This window comes from Pyxicephalus adspersus, chromosome 2, assembly GCF_032062135.1.
Source record: "Pyxicephalus adspersus chromosome 2, UCB_Pads_2.0, whole genome shotgun sequence".
Classification (NCBI taxonomy): domain Eukaryota; kingdom Metazoa; phylum Chordata; class Amphibia; order Anura; family Pyxicephalidae; genus Pyxicephalus; species Pyxicephalus adspersus.
In genome coordinates, this window is record NC_092859.1 from 24557172 (window position 1) to 24573572 (window position 16401).

At 39.7% G+C, this 16401-nt stretch overlaps 1 protein-coding gene across 5 annotated transcripts in view; it reads right to left on the reverse strand.

Annotated features, from left to right (window-relative positions):
• Positions 1–12842, reverse strand: part of ADIPOR2 (adiponectin receptor 2) — a 50006-nt gene extending 37164 nt beyond the window's left edge. The window contains exons 1-3 of one of the 5 annotated variants that reach the window (XM_072400046.1): positions 2132–2272; positions 395–447; positions 39–126 (exon numbers count right to left, since the gene is read on the reverse strand). Coding sequence is in view for 1 of the 5 variants with exons in the window: in XM_072400043.1 (XP_072256144.1) it covers positions 2132–2159 (28 nt within the window). In the remaining 4 variants the exon portion in view is untranslated. Of the gene's footprint in view, positions 1–38; positions 127–394; positions 639–2131; positions 2277–12691 lie in introns of those variants that run through there. The other 4 variants (XM_072400047.1, XM_072400043.1, XM_072400048.1 and 1 more) reach the window with 4 other exon arrangements.
• Positions 12843–16401: the final 3559 nt, after the last annotated feature.

Genomic DNA, 16401 nt, shown 5'->3' on the forward strand with positions numbered 1-16401 from the left:
CACATAATTAAAATAGAAAGAGCTGTTTTTATACGTACAAAAATATTCCAGGAAATCTGGATGTGTTGCTGGTAAAGCTTATCTCCAGCTTGACCTTTTTTTTCCCATTTTTTAGATAGTCCTTTCCTGTGAAGAAAGTGATTAACCACGTTTCCCTGTACATTGCCAATTCCACACAACAAGCATTAGAAGCTGCAGCACGTATTCTAAGCCTCATTTCCTGTCTGACTGACTACAAGAATCATCCACACCAATCCACCATTTGTTCTGTCCGGGTTTTCCATTTCAATTCTGTCCAGTCAGTCATTTAATGTCAGCTTTAGGTTTGTGTGTTTTCTTGAGTGGTCTGCATGCAATCAAGAAATGGTATTTTTGTAACTATTGTTATACTTACTTTTGTGGAGTCACAAAGCAGATCAATTAGCCATGGCACAGCAGGATTTGTTCCTGCAGCAGAATAAACACAAATAAAAGGAGCGAAAGTTGGTGTTTTACTGCGCAGTCAGCAGTGGCAGAGCAGAGTGTGTGCAGTGTGATCAGTCAAGAGATCCCTTCCCATCTTCCCTGCACAGATATTGCCCGGCTTCCGAGACTTTGGACATCTCCTTCTGAATCCTAAGAATAGATCTCTGCGGCCACTGTAATGAGGTCACAAGGGCTAAAAAGATGAAGGCTACAGAACAAGGTAATTGAAAAAAAGTACTAAGGTATACTACATGAGTAGAGCAGAGAGGTGTGTGGGTGCTTTAAGGAAATTCTTTGAAGCACCATATAATGTTTCTGTATGAAAGTCATCTTAATTTATCATAATCCTGTGTTGTTCAAGCAACCTTCGATGTGATCATAAGATCTTGTAAAGTTTATATTGAATTGTCATTTTATTAATGCACTCTAACTTCAACAAAAGCGCCAATAAGAGGAAGAGTGGAAGACTACATGAAAACATTCTATTTGCAACCGCTAGCTGCTGAAAAACATTAAATGTAGCATAAGGTAAGAGGAAAAAAAAAACTGACAAATTAAATTATCAAAAATTTCCAATGATAGGTTTATTTTAAATTATGAAACCCAATTCAATATATAATTTTAATGGAAATATATGAAGACAATGAATGGGGCTATATATGAAGACAATGAATGAACTCATTCAAACAAATCCATAACCAATCCATTCGTTTTGCATAGACTGGCAGTGTAGTTTACATATTTCAAACCCAAATATGTTCAGTGTTTCCTTGTGCTGCAATTAAAATATGCATATACTGCTAACCACAGAGCCAACCTTCACTATTAAATATCAGCTGCAAGGGAAATAAAAAGCATCCACTTCTCATCTCATTTTATGCTTCATCCCTTGTGATAATAATCAAGCATATTGTCATCATGAGGATACAGAAGCTGCTGAAGATTTAGAATATCAGCAATATCTTCATAGCCATCGCTCAATCAAGCCCACGCTGTGCCAACAAAATATTTACATTGCAGCGCATGGTGCTCCAACCACCCCGGGCAAAGCTTCTACTTTCACATCGCTGAGGCTACACAAGCTACAAATTCAGATACTGAAGACAAATGTTATGCTCTTTGCAAATATTCAGCAGTATCTAAAAATTCTATGAACTACAAAAAAATGGCTCCTTTTACCTGTAACTTATCTTCTGAAATACTCTGTAGAGCTGAATATATTCTAATACTCTAATGTCTACATATTGTCCTGTCACTGCCAACACCAAATTACAAAGAGGCATCGAAGTATAATACTGGGGAATCGCAGAGAAGTTACTAACTTTACTTTAAAGTGACAGAAAATGTAGACACATTCTGCAAATTGTGATATTAATGGCACAGAATGATAGTTGATGTAAGCAAGTATTTGCTCGTCAAAGAAGAAAATAATGGAAATGAGTGAAACAGACTGACCAGATTGGTCTGTATGCAGAAGAGTTAAAAAAACAGTTAATTAAAACAAACACAGACAATGGATTCTGGACAACAAAGTCTGACACTTCGCTGTTGATACTCATCACATAATAACATAGTACACATGGCCAAGATCCATCAACTCTAACCTTAGAAGCCAAACTCCAGGAAAACCTACACACATGAAATACACATATGGTAGCCGGTTTACCTGCCAAATTACTTGCATTTCCATCCATCCAATTCTGATATCTATGCAGATCTGCTACACAGCACTGGCTGGACGGACAGGAGACCTGATTCTTCTCTACTTCAGTTCAGTAACATCTACAGGTCTTGAAAGGGTCCTCTTGTTGCTGTTTGGTAAAATGTCAGCAGGACAGTAAGTAAAGGGAAATCTCTTTTAGCCTCAAATAGCAGTGAAAGTTTAAGGGTATCGACCCTTTTGTTTTGGCTGGACATACACTTTAAAGTAAACTGATCTTATAATTGCCAAGTAAGTAAACCGGTTAACCTGCACGGGCAAAACACAAGTTCACTTTAAGTTCAGGTAAAGCAATAGATTTTAATGGATGAGTAGATTAAACCCATAAGCCTCCCGGACAGCAGTAGTCCGTCTCAGGGCACAGGGTAGAACAAAAAGGCTTAGGCCCTGATTTATAAAAGCTCTCCAAGGCTAGAGTCTGATGGGCTGTAGAGGGTTACACAATTTTTTATGATGTTTATTGCCTTAGTAAACGGAATCTAAAGTCTAAAACTTTTTATTTTAGTATTGAATATAATATTAGGTAATGATAGTGTTCCATTGTGGATACCGTTATTACTCCAAACACACTGAACAGGAAATTATAGAAAATCAACTTGTAAATTGTAGTCACTGAAACAATCATACTCATTAAAAATGTTGATTTTTTTTTTTTAAATCAATGACAACAGTCACAAGGACATGGAAGATGGCAAATCTCCCATACAGGGTTACAATAAAAAGAGTTATTCATTCCTTTGTATCAGGAAATAAACTGACTGTGTGGGCAGGCATATCAAAATGCGGTGATTAAAAACAGAAAAGGAAATTAAGTCAATTAGGTTATTAGGTTTTAGTCCAAAATTTAATAACTCAATGACAAACTAGAAGCAGTGGGCCTTATTATCCTACTCTAAAAAAGGTGCAAAGCAGCTATCTGAAAGCTGTGCATTTAACTGGACAAGCCAATTACACAAGGCTAACCTAGAAAAAAAAAAGTTTTGGCTTGAGTTGGGTATGTACTATCCTTATACAGGCATTTCTAATGCTTACTTAATGTACACACGTTAGAAAGGATCTGAACGAGGAGAATGAACGATGCATGAACTAGCGCTGTTCTGCTGTATAGAGAGGGGCAAAGCGAATGAGCGACACCCCACTGTCCTCTCTCCCCTAGACTTACATTTGTACTTTGTCATTTGTGAATCTGCCAGGACGGTTGCATAAACAACATCGGACAGCCAATGTACACACATCAGATTCACGTCTGATACTAGCCCCGAATAATCGGACGAGAATCACCTGACGTAAGTACATAGTCTTAGAGTAGATCTCAGATCTTCAATTAGACCAAATGCCCTTTTGAAGGGATATAAAATACCAAAAATAATAATGGATGCTGTCCCCATCTCCACCCACTTAAAACGTGTGAGTTGTTAGGATATCAAATAATTTTGATAATCAAGACGTCTTATTCAGCATAATGTACACAATACAGTGGTACAGAACAGACTAATTACGGAGCCTGCTGATAAAAGACATTTCTGAAGCATCCCACACATTGTCAAGTACAAGAACACAGAATAACGCCAGCTGAGTGGAGAAAATCCATTGAATTCACCATTATTTCTATTACAGATCAGGAATGTAGTGTAGCAAAAGGAAATTATCTTTCCCCCCTTTGAAATTCTTGGTGTACACATTTGCCAAGTAATGTTCCATGGCTCGAAGTTTTGATAAGACTTGCATAAATTTTTAAGCTGGGTGGGAAGAAATTGTAGGCGGGTGGCAGCCCCTGTATTGTGACCCAACTCTTCAGTAACCACCCAAAAACAGCTCCAACTCTGCATGTTCCATTGGAATTGAAGCAAAGCAAAGAATCCCAAAGAGTTCATTGAGTATGCACTGAGCAAGATGCAATAATGCATTGCAGTGTTAAACCCAGAAATTTTCATAAGTCGTGTGGGAGGCAATTCTAGGCAGCACCAATATTGTGACCCAACACTTTTTTTTGCTGAAAAGTGCCAGGTGGTGCAAAAACTGAAGCCACATATAGTCAGAACACCCATATCAGTTTTGTACAACATACTCTACCTTTAACTTTTTTGTTCCTTCCTAACACTACGTATCATTGATCTACGTATCAATTGTCAATCAATTGCAGTTTCAGGGGGTGTGCAATGCTTATATTTAACCAGTTCCGTTTCAATACATGACAAAGCAATAGGTTCAGTTTTACACCCTCCTCCACCCACCCATAAAAAACAGGAATAACAGGATATGTATTCTCTCAAGCTAATCAGCAAAGGTGGAAGTTACAGTAATTGGGATAAACTTTGCTACTGACAGCAATGCTTATAACAGTCTGCTTTTATTACTGTAAAAAATAATATCCTATTATGAAGATGTGTAAGTAACTGCTTAAAAAGTGTTAAGACTGGTAACCACATGCAGAGTTTCACTTCCGATATGAGAATCTGCATCCAGTAGCCAACCGTTTCCAAAAAGTTGTGGATAGAATGAACCTAATGGTAAATATCAATCAGTAGTATTGTGCGTATGAATCTATCCAGAATTCTGATCACTTTCTATCTAGCTAGTATTTATATAGCGCCAATATATTATGCTAGTCATGTCACTAGCTGTCCCCCAAAGGAGCTCACAATCTAATGTCCCTACCATAGTCATAACCACAGGGTCAATTTTGGGGGAAAGCCAATCTAACTGCATGTTTTTGGAATGTGGGAGGAAACCGGAATACCGGGAGGAAACCCACACAAAACTCCATGAAGCTAGTGTCCTGGCTGAGATTCAAACCTCTAGGAAAAACAACCAGAAGAGCAGAATCTCATACAAAATTTGGATGTTTTTTGGGACTTTCAAAACATTAACATCCGGTACACCGATCTGAAATGGTGGCAAAGGAAATCGGTTGGAAACTGCCAAACTTTTTTTTAAAGTCTCCTAAACCCTAGCACAACACAGGAGTATAGGCTGTCAAGGTCATATGAGCCGCAACAAACTTAATCCGAAAATAAAAGCACATAGTGGACGGTGAGCCAGCACACGCTGCTCCAGTAACATAATCCCCTGGGAGGGCTGATTAGAATCAATTTAGCATTGAAGAAAGCAAATTTTCAAATGCAGGAAACATCCTTAACGGATACCACATAAAGAGAACACCTTTAAGGTGTTGTGGATGTAAATGAACAGTGTCATGGAAATAATTCTATCAATTATTATGACAAAGTATTTTAAATAGCACTGACATATTACGCAGCGCTGTACAAAGTCCATAGTCATGTCACCAGCTGTCCCTCACAATTCAAAATGTAATGAGTTATTTATGGTCAATTTTGGGGGAAAGCCAATCTAACTGCATGTTTTTGGAATGTGGGAGGAAACAGGAGTACCTGCAGGAAACGCACACAAACACAGGGAGAACCTACAAACTCCATGCAGATAGTATCCCGGCTGAGATTTGAACCTGGGACCCAGTGCTGCAAAGGCCAGGGTGCTAACCACTGAGCCACCATGCTGCCCTATAAATGTGCTTTAATGTTTTTTAAACCATGTGTTAAATTCACTTAGAGCAGCCATATTTATTCCCTAAACATGATGGCCTTACCTTGCAATATTGCACAGAGATTGTGTATACTGCTCCTCTTTATAAATAAAGGTTTATCAATATGCTGATCAAACCATCAATATTTTATGTTTCAATCTTGCTAGTTGTTTAACAGATTGTAACTTGATATACATATAGGCTAGCAACACACAAGAAGCTGTGTCTCCAGTAACAGGTAGATAGATACCTGCCCTGATGTGACCAGCTCAGTCTTCTCTGTACAGCACTCTATATAAAGTTGGGGAAATCAAAACGTAAGCTCCTTGGGTGGAAATACTGTTGTCACTGGCTCAGTATTTCCTGTACAATGCGTCAGAGCTAAATAAATGTACAATAATACTAGTGTGGGTTGTGGTAGTGACATTAGAGTGTAAGCTCCTTCGGTGCAGGCGTCGATATGAATCAATGTGCTTTTCAAGCACTGAAACATTTTATGCATAAAAAAACTAAGTTTATTTTTTCATATTAGAGGAGGGACAACACTTTAGGCTGACATTTCTAACGAAGGCCCCATGTGGCAGAATGCGATTATGTTTGTACCGGCTGCTGCATTATTGGTGGACTTTCTACTGTTAACATGACAACTCTACTGTAAGAAAAATGTATTGTATAATTACATTTTCAACACTCATTTCTCAGTGGAGAGAGGTTTCATTTTTTATCTGCCAAAATAACAAACGATGGAATGGTTCTTGTTCAGTATACATAGAGTGCCCGATAATCTGATTGGTATTCTGTGCATTTTTGCAGAGTAATTATAGTAAAACAGCTGCTGAATAAAGAAACTGAGAAGTGCACTGCAGAACTGTGGGCAGTGACCTGTGACATCTCTTCTGGTTACAATACATAAGCTATACCCGCTTGTAGTGTTTAATTGGCTTGTATGGTGTGTAAGCTTTTAAATCCTACCATGGGTATATTAGTGTCAAGGTCTTTCTAGTGCCATTTAAAACCAGACCATGAAAAGGGTCAGTCTAGCTTAAGGTGAAATTCCACCAAAGAATTTTGTAACATTAAGTGTAGCAATGCTCCATATTGTGTAAAAATGACATGTATTTATTACCCATGTCAGCCCGGAGATGACACACAGCCTGGTCCCTGTGCAGTTTTTGGCTGACACAGATTAGCCACAGCTGCAGCCTCTCATTTTGTAACTCCAAAAACTTGAGTATGCCCCCACCCCACCCTTCCCTACCATTCACTAGGAACTGAAATTTCAAATTAGTACGAACCAACTTATTCTAAATGGGATCTTACAGATACAGGCAATTTGCTGAGTGCCTGCATTTTTTTATTGGAGAATTAATGTCAGACAACTGGTCATCAACTTTTAGCCCCAACAGTTGCCATTATCCGTAGGGCTTGTCCACACATGAACTGCTACAATATCAAAAGTTTATTTTTAAATACCCACCGCATTGGCAAGCATTTTAGACATTACAATGCATTTTAGATAAAAAGGCATTTCCTGAAGTTCTTTTAGCGTCCCAATGTTAGGGGAATGTTTATGTCACATTTCTGTTGACATGAATTAAAGTGTTTGTCAAGTTTTAAGAATTGCTGATGCCTGCCATACATAACAGTAGCAGCATTTTATATAACTTGAAATGCATTGAAAAATGTGCATGTGCACCACACAGTTCACTCTCAGTGTAAAGTGCAGGCATTGGCTGTGCAAAGCATTTGGAGAGCTTCAATAATGCAACACAAATGCCTATGTGGATGAGACAAAGTTCAACTACAGGCTCTTGTATGATTCAAACTGAGATCCTGGTGGTCACAGCTTCTTCTTTGTTTACATCCAGCAGCAGCTGCGTAGTTAAGCCCCATATACTTCTGTGGAGCAGGTGAATGGATGAACCATCTACAGCGCCATAGAAGTCTATAGGGAATTACTGCAAACTTGCAGCTGTATACAAAGAAAAGAAAAAAAAGGAGTGGTGACCTTCCTTGTACTTGGTTTGAAAGTACAGTTAACTTTTAAAGAAAACACACTGCCCTAGCATGACTAAAGAGTTTTGCTTTATTGGTCCCCTTCCTTAAACCATAGACTTACCTTTCCTTAGCTCTACTGTGGTTTTATTCATTCAGAGTCAGGTGTAAAAAAAATAGTCTGCACCTTCATAGGTGGAGGAATCTCCTTCTAATAATATTACAGTGCTCTGTATACTAGGATTCTTCCTACTTATAGCTTACAAGGAGCTTTCCCTTTGCTTGACAGAGAATGAAATAAAGGTCACCATATGAGTCTGGTCACAAACAAAAGTATAAAAACAAAGAATAAAGTGAACTGAGGTGACTGCACAGATCTTCCATGTTCCCAGGACTGTCATTTTGTCCATTTCACTTGTCAACTAAAATTGTTCATTATAAAAAAAAATAGGCATGCAAAAAATCTTACACAGACGATGCTAAATGAGCTCCAATACAACAAGCACTAATTATGGCTTCCTCCAACAAAAACAACTACGGTTATTACATGGAGATAATTAAGATACAAATCATTTTATAATTACATGCTAAATGGAGGTGCAAACTGCCACCTGGGACGGAAAGACAGAATGTTTTAAACTCTGGCAGAAGAAAGTGCTCAGAGATGACAACAGTTCCTACTGAATGGATGGACATAGCTATCTAGAATAATACCTCTAGCAACCGTGAGCAAATGACAAGAACATCCTAAGAACAGCTCCAGTCTAACAGAAAGGTCAGCTGCTGATATATGTCAACCTTCCATCTCCTTTCATTGCCATATGAATGCATGAGGATCTAGCAGCTTAAAATGTATCCAAGTACAAAAATATAATGTGCTACAACTTATTAGTTCTTGGATAAGGTGGCTGCATCTGTTTTTAGGTTTTTCTGATTTCATTTAACATGAGATCCTGCCAGTAACACACATGTTACTCAGAGCAACACTATTCACTCAGTGTACTAAATCTATAAAGAAAAAGCAGGGAGTGCGGTTATGCACTTAGATGTGAACTAAACAGAGCCCAGATTGTAAGCTCTTCTGGGCAGGCTCTTCTCCTCCTCCTGTGTCACGGTCTGTATCCATCTATCATCGCAACCCCTATTTAGTGTACAGCACTGTGTAATATGTCGGTGCTATATAAATCCTATTTGATAATAATAATAATTACATTGCTTGTAATTTCAGGATAGCAGAAAAAAACAGAACGGATCAGATTACTAGATTTCCTACAGGATCAACAGATATTTTCCCCTTATCAAATACATAAAAAAAACACTGTTTAACAAACCAAATATTGACTATGCAGGGTGTGCAACCAAACCTATTTTCAATAGTCTGGAACAAAAAAGTCATCTATGCTTTTCAACTATGTAAATAACCGTTTGGCCGAGTTTCTGTTTTATAGAGTCTTATCATATTCCAGTGTTCTCCCTAGGCACTTTTATCTGGGTGCACCACCCAGCACTTTCCAGCAAACATCTGGCTGTTTTTGAGTGGTTACTGATAAGTTGGGTCAGGGGCTTCCACCCACCTACAATTTCTTCCCACCCAGTTTAAAAAATTTTCTGGGTTGAGTACTGATATTTCAAGCTTGATTTTACACTCTTTAGAAATTGTGTCTTCCACTGCAGCACAGTGATCTGCATATACGTATTTGAAGATTCTTGGACAGTGCAATAGAGAAGGGTAAAGAGGAGTCAGGGTTATCCGATAAGCTCCTGTCTTGCCAAATAAGTGTTCTAACTAAAATGATATAAATGCTTGCAGAGGCTTTAAAGTAAAAGTCATTAACTCCGGTACTAAAATGACTAACAAATTGTGGTTCCAGATTTAAAAAATAGGATTGGAATGGCAAAAATACCAACTAGCTGTGCTTTAGGAGGATTGCAAAGAACAGACTGATGAAGGCAAATAGAAAGGAGCAAAAAGGGAACGTAAATCTATGTCAATTGAAAGAATGGGGTGCAGCAGAGAACACAGTCAAATCTGATCAAAGCTGGTCTTTAATGCATTTGGCCGATTGGTTCAAATAAAAGCTGAATGCTTGATAAACAAACGTTGTGTACTCGGTAAAATCAATAAACCCCAATCCTGATCTCTGTTGACTTATCAGTTATATTGTTCTCCGGATTCTGTGGAATACAGAAAACTTCCACTGTGTTAGGCTGCATACACACGTGCAATATTTGTCACTGGAAAGGATCTTTTACGGCGACAAAAGACTGAACAAGCACTGTACATACAGCACTGTTCTGCTATATGGAGAGGGGAGAACAACGGACCGGCACTGCGCTGCACTCCCATCCCTTCACTTTCAGTATGATCTTTTGTGGATCCGCCAGGACAAATCCACAAACGCTGTACACACGAGAATCATCTGACATGTGTACGTAGCCTTATACAGGAGTAGGAGAGCTTCTTTGCTGTCCTAGTGCGACCGTTTCTCCTAAGCTGCAGTACAATGAGTGATTATTATCATAAGACAGGGAGGATTTTATTCATAGGACAACTGGAGTATAAAAACAAGAAAACAATAAAAGCCACCATATTTAAGGACTGGTAAACTGCAATAGATTCTTTTTTTGCTTTGGGAATTAAACACAAAAACAGCTAAAAAGTCATTTTTTAGGACACCAGTTAAGAGTCCTCCTCGTTTTCAAATACAGACTTTGACCTGATATAAGTTGCACCCTGTGTGTAACTAATTCAGCAAATGATGAGTATTTGCTATGTTGGTTGATGAGTCTCGCATATCAATCTGTTATATTTTACCTTTTTATATTTCTTTAGGACTAAGCGGATATATATTAGTGTTCTCCCCAGCCCAGCTCCTTTTTAGTAACAACCAGGCTGTTTTTGGATGGTTACAGAAAAGTTGAGTTCAATACAGGGGGCCTAAAGCTTATTCCCTCCCAGCTTAAAAAAATTCTGGGGAGAATACATTTGATGTTATAAATTTATGAGAGAAGGGTCTGGGACTGCAATTCTTACTTTTCTTAGCCTTAATATGGAACTACTATATATATATATATATATATATATATATATATATATTCCAAATATTATTGGAGTGGAAAATCTCGCTTATAGGAAAAAATACAAACAAACCTTTACTAGTGTTAGCAGAAGGGTATGTTGTCCCTTTGCCTTTTAAAATGGTTTGTTGCCTGACTGGCTTATAAATGCCACATTAACTTACCAACCTCAGATAAAAAAAAAACAAAAAAACAACAAAGCAAAGACACAGACAGCAGGGGTGTAAGACACCAGGAAGGGAACAAAGACCAGCAATAATTAGGGGACAAATGCAGAAAAGACTGGCAGCTGGCAGCACTGACTGGTGGTCTGATAATAGAAGATGAGGCGCTGGCATCAAACACTTGGCAGCAGACACGTAGTACTAGACACAATGTCTACACGTCTCAGGGAACTACTAGAGGGGTACCATGCCCAATCTGGACCTAGTATTTAGGGAACCCAGACCAACAGCTGGTACCTAAATTGACAAAAAAACACTACAGGCACTGCCTACTAAAATGCCCAGACAGGTCACTGCCACCAGGCTGAGCACCACATTACTTATTCACATTCTGTCTGGAAATAGGAGCTGCCATAGACACAGCCTGGCACAGGTGGCTAGTGACATTTGGTAAGAAATGGACAATATAGACAATATGGAGGGAGGGACAGTATGGTGGGTGAATAAAGCAGGAGACATTTTTACTTTAAAGGTACAGAAGATGAAGGGGGAGGGGGGTGGAAGAAGGACAGGGAGTGACAAGAAGGAGCAGTACACGTTAATAATGACAGGGATTAGTGACAGGACTATGGACTTTGTACATCGCTGTGTAATATGTTGGTGCTATATAAATACTGTATAATATTAATAATAATAACAACAGGGTGAGGGGTAATATGAAGGAGGGCAGTCATAGGGGTAGGAAGGGTCTGTATGGGGAAGGGAGGGGGTGCAGAAAGTGTCAGAGAACTTGTAGGAATAAGTAAGAAGGCAGTGACATTAAAAGAGATGAGATGAATATTACACAGCGAGAGCATGGCGCAGAATGCAGAAATTACTATGATATAGGGGAAGGGGGCTACTTGACAGTGTCAGAAGAGGGGGCAGTAGAGGGGAATGACAGTGACAGAGAAAGGGGGCAGTATTGGCAGGGGGGTATATTTAGGAAGAGTGCCAGTGGAGGTGGTAAGAGGGTGCAGAATATAGAATCGTGGGAGGGGTAAGTGGGCATGGAGTAGAGGGAAACAAGAAAAAATGGAGGCAGGTGTATGCGGGGCAAATAGATGAAGTGGCCAGTTGGGAGGTGGGGAGGGTATTAGGAGTTTATTAAAGGGGGGCAATATTGAGGAACAACAGTGATAGGGGTATTAGGAGTGACAGAGCTGGGGTTAATTGGAAGGAAGATGAATGATGGAATAGGAGTGACAAGGGGGCAGAAAAGAGAACATTGACAGGTGGGCCAGTAAGGAGGCATAGGGGTAACAGGTGAGGATGGGGGAGGGGGGGGGGGTTACAGGTGATGAGGGTGACAGGTAAGGAGAGTGGGTAACAGGTGAGGAAGAGGGGATGACAGGTGAGGAAGAGGGGATGACAGGTGAGGAAGAGGGGATGACAGGTGAGGGGGTAAAAATAGAAGGGGCAATAAGGGGTCAAAGAGGTGGATAAAACAGAAGAGTGAGAGAGGCGGGAGTAGTATCAGTAGCCAGAATAAATAGACAGGAAGGATGGGAGGGGGTGGTGTCAGTGGAAGTATAATTGGGCTGTATGTAAAGAAGGAGTGAAGAAGACAATATGGGTTCAAAATGAAGGACAATGTTGTGGTATTAGAAGAGGGGCATTATGGGTAATGGCGGTGCATGGGTGAGGGTCATGTCGGGGTCAATGAACGCGGCGATTTCTCCTCACCTTTCTCGGTATCCCAGGCCGCCTCGCTCTCGCAGTCTTTCTCTTATTGTCGCCTCCCCGGGTTGCCTGGCAGCGTCACCATGACGCCCATCGCACGAGGACACTCCAGCCAATGAGGGCGCCGCTAACAAACCTGTAAAACAAGCGCACATACAGCGGACCTTCCCCCCGCGCGCTGCACGCTGGGATCCGACGTCCGCTCCAGTCCCCGCCCCCTTGTTTGTTTTCAACGGGACAAGGTCGGTTAGGCTCATATTTTGCCGGAGCCAATGAGTAGCTGGCTGAGCAACTTCCGCTTCACGTGACTTGTTGCTAAGGCTACAGTGACTCTTCCCTATGAAATGTGTTGTGATATTATTATTCCTGCATTATAAGGGTCTCCTATGTTTGTGTAAAAATGTAATAAAATCTAAAGGAAATGAGAGGATTGTGTAAAGGAGGACAGGCCAGGACAAAGTGCCCCTCACATATTGGAACAACACACGTATGAGTTCTTGGGAGCCTTGAGGGCTTAGAATACTATAACTGTACACATGAACTTCTTTTTTTACAAGAAAACCCAAATCAAACTTTTACAAATCTGCAAAAATAAATTGTACACAAAATGTCACAATATTCCACAAGATAAAAAAATTATCACACAAGCCACACAATTTACCAACATTGAGTCACTTTGCAAGTCCCTCAATGGTGCTGGTCCTTCTTGCGATCTGGTTCTGTGTTGTCCAGGAATTCCTTTTCGTAGTGGTGCTAAGGAAGCCTGGAGTGCCACCATCTTCACTCTTCTGTTCCATCTTTTAGGTACGTCACCTGATCTCGCACTGCAAAGGTGCAAGATTGGGTGACATAGCCCGTTGTAAAGGGGAGAAAAAGAGATGCGATTTCATTGCACTTGTGTAAGATCAATATCTCTTTCCCTTAATGGAAAAAAATGCCCCTTCTGCGCATGCCTGAGATTTATAGCATGCACAGAGGGAGCTGCCAGAGCCTCCTGGGATGCGTGATGGGTGTTGCACTTTAAAAAATCAAAAATTATTAACATTTCCTTTATATATAAAGGTTGTCTACCCTTTTATGTAAAGTGAAAATGTTGAGTTTAGGTATGCTTTAAAGCGGAGCTAAGGTAAAAAAAAAAACACACACACACATCCTGAAGATCCATCAATCCATTAGGATTTTTCTTCATACAGGTCCCACTTTGTCCCGGTATCTGTCTTTAGTCCAGCACAGAGGAAGCGCCGGGCACTGCCATTTTCCCCAGTCTTCTTACAGGTTCTTTGCACGTCAGCCGATCTCGCACGTGCTTAAGATTGGCATTTTTTATCCCATTAAAGAAAAGGCTCCTTCTGTTCATGCTTGAGATCGGGCATGAGCAGAAGGAGTACCCAGAGTCTCCTGGGATGCGTGACGTAGGTTTCCTGAGAGGCTCTGCGCTCCCTTTCTGTCTTGATCGCCACGGCGAGAAAAAAAAAGGTGTTGGACTTACCAAAAAGTTACAAAACTTACAAAAATTAATATATTTTTACTTTATATTAAAGGGTAGTCCACCCTTTTATGTAAAGTAAACATTTTGAGTTTAGGTCCGCTATAACAAAGACAGCAGAGTTCTGTGTTCCCAGTGAAAAATAATGAATATCAGGAAGTAATAAACTGATGTAGTACTTAGTATGCTCGTACTTACAGTGAATATCTGAGTGAATAAAAACATCCAGTTCCTCTCTCCATACATGAACATTTGTACTAGTTTAAAACTGAATCACTTTACAGAATAATATTTGTGATCTGAGTTCCTAACTTCATTTAATGAACTGACAACACTGCCTCTGCTGCATCTAAATCTCCAGTAGTGTTGTCAGCTGTGCCTATTTTTTTTTTTATTTTACTACAGAAGAAATGTAAAGCTAGGTACACACTTCCAATAATTATCGCTAGAAAACGAACGATTACGACCGATCAATGATTATGCACGATTATATTTAAACGATCATATTGTGCACAATTCTGTACATGCTGTAACGATACAATCGTTCAAATATAATCCACTAATGTACACACGGTAGATACAATCGAATGAACGATGCAGGGAGTGACATGTAAAGGAGAAAGTGTAATGCAGAAACATACACAATCACTGAACGACCGTACACACGATAGATAGAGAACGATCGACGGCCAATCAGATCCACCGTGACGGTCGTTTATTTCCAACGACAATCCTTATTCGTCTGCGTCATTGGTCACCTTTTTTGTGAACGATTTTCGGCCAATCGGTCGTTTGTCATTCGTTTCCAATGATAATTATTGGAAGTGTGCTTAACTTGTACAACTCAGGTCTTTGTTGCAAAGTTCATTCTTTAATACAGGACGTCATCTTCTGGGTCCAGAGAATCAGACATGCAATATGTGAGCTCTGCAATGCCCAGTGCTTTTTTGTATAAACTATTAGACTCCTCGTTATGTTATGAAGATGAAGGTGTCCTGTAGTCCAGCATGGGGGAAATAGGCTGACAATGCTGTTTGTGATTTCAGTGCAGCCGGGACAATATTATCATCTCAGTTTGGATTTCTGGTATTTTTCTGGATTTGCAATTGGATGAAACGTGAGGAATTGCAGAGTTGTATGGCATGTGTTTTTTTTTTGTTGCACAGTTATACACATTACCAGTTGACAGGTCTACCTAACAGGCCGGTTCACCTTTACTTTAAAAATGTGTGATCAGGCAGAGCTTTATTGCAGAAAAGGACAGGTGGTGTTCCTTCTGCAATAATCTGTTTTACCTGCTTGATCACCATCTGTAAAATTTTCTGTGGTTGATTGCCAGGATACCAGGAACATCTCTGCTTCCCCTGCAGGTGCCAGGAATAAATGGACTCCCATGCACTTACGCAGGTATGACGTCAATCTGGCCCAGCCAATCAAGGTGGCCAAAGAACATAATGAAGAAGAGAAGAAGATGTCAGCGCCCGCAACAGACCAGAGACAGGTGAGTATACACCAGGTTTAGTTCTGTTTATAGTTTTAGTGTATTGCATTACACACATTTTTGTGCTAGGAAATGTGTTTTTTTCAGATATCCCATTCAAATGAAAGCGCTGTATATGTAGACATACAAATCACTCACAACAGTGTGAATGGGCCCCAAACACCAACTGGCAGAAACAAATGTTTATTATGCTTTCTTTTTTCTTTTTTTCTTTTTTGAAATTTTTCAGGAGGAAAAGAGGAACAGAAAAAAGAAATGGAAAGGGGAACGGAACAAAAAAAAAAAAAAATACCATCAGGCACATGACACTGCGGAATAGGACAGAATTGAGCTGTTAACAATATTACAACATGTGTAGATATATCAGAATATTAAAACCAAAAAACACAAAAACTAAACAGATCATAACATAAAACACAATCTGTCAAAAGAAGGTGGCATATATTTATAAACCCACTGTGACTAAACTTTAGAAACTTTAGAAAAGTATTCCAGCTTGTCCTCCTGTAACGCAGTTTCCTTAAACATGGTCTGAGACACTCTCTGTATTACAGAAACAGAAAATACATCAGATTTCCATGCTTTGGCAAATATTTTCCTTGCTGCTGTAAAGATGTGGGAAAATAAAAAAAACTGTACCATTGTACACTCCTGGGGTTTTTGACATAAAAGAGCATCCACAGAGTTCATTGTGAAAGACATAATAAAAACATTATTTATAATATA